Raw genomic sequence first — 6,800 nt, forward strand, 5'->3', positions numbered from 1 at the left:
TGCGGGAAAGACCGTTCTGTTTGTTTCCTAAATTCTCACCTTGGAGGAAACTTCCTCACGGTTCTGGGATTCTGTTTTTAGAGCAGTCTGTAGCTCGGCGCGCCCCAGCCCAGGGCACGGCAGCATTCCCACGGCACAGACCTCCCCTGTAGCTTCTCTCGGCGTCTAGTCCCAGGGGGCGGCCATCTGAGCAGCTGGGCCCCTGCTGGGCGTGTCCAAACCTCAGGCCCGTGCGAGCCCGTGCGAGCGAAGGGCATCCCGGGGAGAGCCCCCAGGCAAGCCGGCGCCGGCGCCCCGCGTCCCTCTGCCCTCCACCCGGCCCAGCGCCTGCGCAGACGGGGCAGGCTCCGAGTGTGCGTTCTCCCCTCCACAGAAGCCGGCCGGGCGGAGATGCTGGACCACGCGGTCCTCCTGCAGGTGATCAAGGAGCAGCAGGTGCAGCAGAAGCGGCTCCTGGACCAGCAGGAGAAGCTGCTCGCGGTGATCGAGGAGCAGCACAAGGAGATCCGCCAGCAGAGGCAGGACGGCGAGGACGGCAAGTCAGGGCCCCATCGGGCCGGGGGTCATCACCGAACGCGTGGCTGCCCGTGGCGTCTCCTGGGGACTCCGTGGGGCCGGGGCTGGGGCTCTGGGGCCGGGGGTCCTGCTGGGCAAAGTTCTGGCTCGTGTTTAATTGCCGGCCAGTTCACCTTTCTAGCCCCGTGTTGGTAGCTTCCGTTCGCTCCCGTGGTTCAGTTGGCGACTGACTTCATTTGCAGCCGAAGCGCAGCCAGAGCCTGGGGTGCCGGCGCCCAGAGGGAAGGAGCAGGAGACCCAGGAGGGGCAGACCGCGGACCATCCCCCACAGCAGCCTGTGGAACTTGCACTCGGAGCCCCCGGGCGTCTCCCCGCTCCGCCCCAGGGCCACGGCCCGGGCGCCGTGGAGGAGCCCAAGTCGGAGCCCAAGGCGGCTGTAGGCAGAGCTCCAGCGGGTCCTCCTGGCGCTGCCGACACGGAGCCCCGGGCGGCCCAGGCTGAGCCGAGGGAAGGCCAGCGGGGCGCTGTGGCCCAGGCAGCTGGCGCTGGCATGCCGGAGCGGGTGCCCGTGCCGGACCCTGCCGAGGGGCCCAAGAGCCCAGAGAAGCCCGTTGCTGGTGAGCTGCCCGAACAGGACACTTTCGGCAGAAGCTCCCACGAAAGGAAGAAATCCCGGAAAGAGGTGGCCCCCAGTGCCAGTGCCCAGGAAGCGGATGTGCTGGGGGCGAGGGAGAATGGCGACCCTCATGTGAGGTCCCAGCCGGTGAGCCGAGGCCGGGGACCCGCAGGCCTGCCCAGCAGGTCAGGAGGAGCAGCCCCCGGGGCCCAGGCTGAGATTCGGCAGCTGGAACACCGGGCTGTTTCTGTTGGGACTCAGGGTGGGCAGCAGGGCGCTCACCTGGAGGCCAGAAAGGGGGCTGTCGCCGGGGACCGTGCACTTGCTCCGGGGGAGGACACTGCCGTCCAGGAGCCGGAGCGGAGGCAGAACCCTGATCCGGGGCCCATCCCTGGGGCTCAGAAGCTAGACCATGCCAAAGCCAACCGAGACCTCAAAGTCCAGGCCGGTTCTGACCTTAGGAGGAGACGGCGGGATGTGGCTCCTGGGGCAGGCGGGGACCCGGCCCCAAGGGACAGGGTCATCATCAGCTTTAACCCTCTCCCGGACGTGCAGGTCAATGACCTCCGTCGTGCGCTGGAGACCCAGCTACACCAGGCCGCGGGGGGTGCCTTGTGGGTGGTCCACGGCCGCCAGGTAAAGCAGCTGGTGGGAGCCCCAGAGGAGCCCTGAGCGGCCACCAGCGGCTGCTGTCCTCCGTTGGTGGGTCTCAGCCAGCCGTGCAGAGGCCACATGGGTGCAGAGTGAGAGTCATGCTGTGGCTGGGGGTCTCAGTGGCCTGTCACCGCAGCCTCGCTGTCCAGGCGGCCCGTGCCTTCTCCGTCCCGCATCTTCAGCTTGTCCGAGTGACCGAGCTCGGCAGGACCCGGATGACGCAGCGGCCGGCTGGGGAGCGTGGCCCTGATACGGACAGGGGCTGCCGTGAGAGCCCGCTGCACGCCAGGCTCCCGCTTTCTCCAGTCGTCGCAAGCGAGACGTTGCGAGGGTTGCAGAGAACCGGAGGGAGCTCAGCCCACGCTCACCTCCTCGCCGGACGCAGCTTCATGGCTACGGGTGTCTCGAGGGTCAGAGCCGCCCGCCTGCGTGCCCGCCTCGGCCCCCGTCACAGCCCCTCTGCTCTCCACGCTCCCTCTGCTTTTCTAAACCATAAAGTTGTTTACAAATTAGAAACGTCCCGGTGTCCAGTCCATGAGGCTGGTGTCCGCTGTGCTGGTGGTTGTGAGGCCGCCTGTGGACCAGACCTCGGGGGGCGGGGAAGCCCGATGCAGCGAGGCCTCCAACAGCCCTGCGAGCAGCTGGGGGGTGTTTGTGGTGTCCCATTTTCAAGAACGGGAGAGCCGATGGTCGCCCCCCTGGCCGAGGCCAGCGGGCAGGTGTGGCCATGGTGGGCTGTCCACCCGCAAGCCCAGGGCTCTCACCAGCTCGCCTCGCGCTCCGAGGGCAGCGAGCGCTCCAGACCCCGCTGCCAGGGGCCCCAGGTGTGGCTGCTGGCGGGCTCTGGCCAGAGGGGCCCGGGCGCGTGAAGGACCACAGGTGCCCGGCAGCTCCAGCCATGGCTTCTGGCCTTGACTTCCCTTGCGCCTTTGAAATGACATTGTTTATCGTAGTCCGTGTCCTCAGACAGCCTGACGACTAGAAACAAGTACCAAAAGGCCAAGGGGCTTCCTCCTGACCCCAGGAGCTGGTGCTAGGGAGACTGGAGCCGACGGACACTGCTCCTGCTGCGGAAAGCCCCGGAGAGGGGGGTGGGTCTTGGGGTGCTTCCTGTGCTTAGGTAAGAACACTTGCCAACAAACGCTGCTCACTGGGAAAACGCCTTCTGGATGTTTCCCCGAGGTCAGAACTCCACTTTTTAGAGTGGGGTGTATTTCTGGACGCATTTACCTGGATCTCTTACCTTGACCCGACGTTCGTGTCTTCTGGACGTCAGGCCATCCTCCTGCAATCTGCAAGGTCCCGTCCTCCTCAGAGTGGGGGACCCAGTCCCCGCTCCCCTGGACACTTGAGGTCTTCGTCCCAGTACACACTCTCCCAGCCTCCCCAGCGTTCACCCCCTCAGGGAAGGACCCAGGACCTCAGGGTGAGGTCGCCTTGCCAGGATCACAGGGAGCTGGAGGGGCTGGGACTGTCGTTTGCTTCTGACCCCAGACCACGGGTGCCAAGACTGACAGGTGCAGGGAGCGCGCCAGGCGAGCACCGGAAGCACAGCCGCCAGTGGGTGACCCTCCTGCTGGGTAGTTGCCCTGGGCGACTGGGGTAGGATCTTGCCTGTGGGCTCCTGTTCTAGGGCAGGGCCAGCGACTGGAGGTAGGTGGGAGTGAGGATGGACCCCGGGGCAGCGAGGCACACAGAGTTGCGTGCGGTAAGGGGGCTGCAGGAATGGCTGCATCCAGACCCCAGTTTGTGGCATTTCCCTCAGTCAGGAAATAAGGACGAAGGCCAAGGAACATGGAAGGGGGGTGGGTGTGTGGCCTGAAGGGGGACACGGGTTGGACTAGAGCTAGGAGACATGGGGGCAGGAGGGCACCTGGCAGGACTGTTCCAGAAGTGGCTTGGAGCCAGCAGAGACCCATGTGCTCCCCACAAGAGGCAGCCAAAGGTCAGAGTGGAGAGTGTGAGGGTCTGGAAAAGCCCACCCTCAAGGCCACAGGAGGGAGGAGAGTCGTGGTGAGGAGCGCTGGGCTCCCAGGCCCACCCCTTCCTGCTCTGGCCCTCGGTGTGTGTGGGGTCAGGGCGCGACCGCCCCCCATCAGTGCATGGATGCTGGACTCTGGCAGGCCAGGGGCTGTGGACCCCAAGGGAAAGATGACCTCCAGGCTCCTGGAGCACAGTCCCCAAGCGTCCAGCAGGCAGCGCTCTGGACCTGTGGAATCCCTGGATTGCGCCCGATTTTATTCTCAGGTGGCAGGGCTGGGGTGCTGGACGGGGACTGTCCGGAGGGCTCGGGCTCTGACCTGGGGGGGCTGCGGAAGGACAGGTGCCCCACACAGTGTCACTGCTGCTGGGTTCCTAAGCCAGACCCTCCCTCGGCTGGCTGGCGCCTCTAGAAGGGCAGCCCCTCCTTTTTTGCTTCCAAGTCCAGAAAAACCGCCTGAGTGGCTTTCCCTACCCATGGCTCTTTCCCTCGTGGCGGCTGGACGTTGGCTCTGGCACGGCCTGTAAAGCGGCAGCTGCATCTGCTGCCCCGGTCAGGCTCAGGTAAGGTGTTTTAGATGAAAATTCTCCAAAAAGTGACCATCCTGAGCGGCGCGTCCCCACGGCCCAGGGTCCTCCGTGCACACGACAGAACAGCCTCTGGTGCGGTCCGCCTGCTCTTTATTGTGGCTTCCCAGGGTCTCACGCTAACCCGAACCCTCACACGCGCGGCGCAGGAGCACCAGCTCGCCCCCTGCCCCAGTCCTCTCAGCTCTGAGCGCTTCGGGTGTTTCCGCCGTTTGCCCTTTGGGGCCGTGGGCGCCGCCGGGCTCTGCTCCCTGGGGCAGCAGACGGAAGTGCCGTGCGGGCTCGTCCATCCTAAAGGCCTCCCCTCGGGCTCTTCTTGGCCTGGAAGGAAAAGGGTTTGCTGTGAACGGGGTAACTGAGATGAGGCTGCGGAGTAAGGAAACCGCCCACCAAACGCTGTCTGCAGCCACTACCTTCCCGAGAGCCTGGCCACCGGCGCCGGGGACAGGGATGCCTAGGAGGGGGCGTGGGCGCTCCCAGCTGCCACGGGCCACGTTCCACCTGCTCCACACGGGCGCCCCCAAAGCCACGCCCCCTGGACCAGGCCCTGTGCAGATGCCGCGGCCCGGACACCCCGGGCCGGTGCTCTGAGGCAGCAGAGCTGCTTACAGAGAAGGCTGCAGCCAAGCGCTGAACACTCGCCCGAGACAGGGCTCCCGGGACGCGCTGGACGGGAGCCCGCCGCCCTTTCTGCCTCTCACGCTGCTCCCAAGTGCCGTGGAGTCCGGCAGAAGGGGCACGTCTGTGAGAGAAACACTCAGGTCAGGCACTAGTCCCCGAGCCTGTCCTCTTCCGTCACGCTGGCGCCTGGAACAGCTCCCGAGCGTGGGGCACGGAGTGTGGGGACCTCTGCGGGACCAGAGCAAAGGCGAGTGCAGACGCCTGGAACGGGGAACTGCCCAGCACAGAAGGCCGTCCCGAACACCTGTAAGTATCACGGCCGGTCCTCGTCTCACACCTAAGTTCTTCCAAGCAGTGACCCCTGTGCTCTGGGGAGGGCTGTACCACGAGAAGCCACCGAGACGACAGGTGGGACCCTGGATGAATGACCCACGTCAGACCTGTGACTGGTGACAAGGGCTGACCAGGGATGGGGGCAGGACAAGCCCAGAGCGAGCGGCCGTTATGATCACAGGGAGGTCCCCGGGGAAGGCAGCACGAGCCCTGTCCGCTGTCCTCTCCCTGGAGGAGTGGCCAAGCCGCGGAAAGCCGGTCTGCTCGGGGACCCTGGAATGCTGGGAAATGGCCTCAGCAGCCCTAATTCCTGCTCACCCAACTGCCCCGTCTGTGGTCCAGGTCTCTCCCCAGCAGCTCCGGAGAACATCACGGCCCAACCCCGACCCAACGCAGGGGGCACCAGCCCAGGACGCGCGGCAGGCAGGCAGCCCCTCCTCACGCCCTCTGGCCCCCCGCCCGGCTCCCTGCGTGCGTCTGCAGCTCCTCCGACGCGACCTGCCGCACCCTTCAGGAAGACGTGCGGGCCCTAGGTCTTCCCTCGCGCGGGGCTGGTGACCTTCAGACTCACGGCTCCCACCTGACCCCTGGGATCACCAAACGCCTCGGAAACAGAAGGGACGAGCCGCTGAGCGCGCAGAGTCCCAACCAAGAGAGGCGCCGACGGGTGCCACCACGGCGCCCTCCGGGGCCCAGCAGAGTGACCTGCGCGTGCCCCTGGGGCTGTCGGGGCAGCGACGTCCTCCGCGGGCGCTGGCGGGCTTCGGGGCTGCAGCCGCGCGCCCAGCACACCCGTGCGGCGCTCAGCGCCCGCGAAGCGAAGACCGCGGGTGCGGGGCGCCCGGGGCTCCTCTGGACACCACGGGCTCCAGGCGCTCTCCGCGCGCGCCCCGCACCGGCATCCGCGCGCGGGGGCTGCCGTTCGCCTCCCCCGACAGGCGCGGGCACACGAGGTCCGGCGCCCGGCCAGGGAAGGCAGGCCTGCGGGCCCCCAGCGGCGGTCGGGGAGGCAGAGGACCGGGGCGAGCCCACCTACCGCGGCGGCGAAGCAGCTCCGCAGGGCCTCGAACTCCCGCGCGCACAGATCCTTCGTCAGGCGGCCGCCGGGGGCCGTGGACGCCTGCACGCACCTGCCGTAGGCCGCGGCCTGTGGGCGGGCGGGGACGGGCGAGGATCGCGGAGGCCCCGCGCCCGCCCGTCTCCCGGGGCAGACCCCGCGCCCCGCCGGTCACCGCCCTGCCCGCGCGGGCCCTCCCCGTCCCGTAGGCACTGCCCCGCCCGGCAGCTCCTCACCTCGGCCCCACAGGCTGCGAGGCGCTCGGGGAAGGCGCGGAGGCGGCTTCGCACGCGCCCCCACACCGCTCCGTTCCCCGACATGAACGGTTCCTCCCGGCACCTCTGGGCGCCGCCATCTTGGGCCCGTCCTCTTCCGGCGGCTCGATAGGCGCGCCTTCCGCCCGCAACCGCCCCTGCGGTTCTTGATTGGCCAGGC

At 67.6% G+C, this 6,800-nt stretch overlaps 2 protein-coding genes across 6 annotated transcripts in view; one reads left to right on the plus strand and one right to left on the minus strand.

Annotated features, from left to right (window-relative positions):
* Positions 1-2,302, plus strand: part of SLC38A10 (solute carrier family 38 member 10) — a 39,619-nt gene extending 37,317 nt beyond the window's left edge. For all 4 annotated transcript variants that reach the window (XM_059379852.1, XM_059379853.1, XM_059379854.1 and 1 more), the window contains 2 exons: positions 374-535; positions 759-2,302. In XM_059379852.1, the coding sequence (XP_059235835.1) occupies positions 374-535; positions 759-1,804 (1,208 nt within the window). In that variant the 3' untranslated portion in view covers positions 1,805-2,302. The remainder of the gene's footprint in view (positions 1-373; positions 536-758) is intronic.
* Positions 2,303-4,430: 2,128 nt separating this feature from the next.
* NDUFAF8 (NADH:ubiquinone oxidoreductase complex assembly factor 8) lies at positions 4,431-6,751 on the minus strand. Of its 2 annotated transcripts, none has more exons than XM_059380714.1 (3): positions 6,602-6,749; positions 6,345-6,455; positions 4,431-4,675 (listed from the first exon to the last, which is right to left on the minus strand). In XM_059380714.1, exons 1-3 carry the CDS (start codon positions 6,683-6,685, stop codon positions 4,646-4,648), a joined length of 225 nt encoding a protein of 74 aa, XP_059236697.1. In that variant the 5' UTR covers positions 6,686-6,749; the 3' UTR covers positions 4,431-4,645. The 2 variants fall into 2 exon arrangements, with proteins under 2 accessions (XP_059236697.1, XP_059236696.1); XM_059380713.1 differs by lacking the exon at positions 4,431-4,675 and adding an exon at positions 4,744-5,096 and having other exon boundaries at positions 6,602-6,751.
* Positions 6,752-6,800: the final 49 nt, after the last annotated feature.

This window comes from Mustela nigripes, chromosome 16 (assembly GCF_022355385.1).
Source record: "Mustela nigripes isolate SB6536 chromosome 16, MUSNIG.SB6536, whole genome shotgun sequence".
NCBI lineage: Eukaryota > Metazoa > Chordata > Mammalia > Carnivora > Mustelidae > Mustela > Mustela nigripes.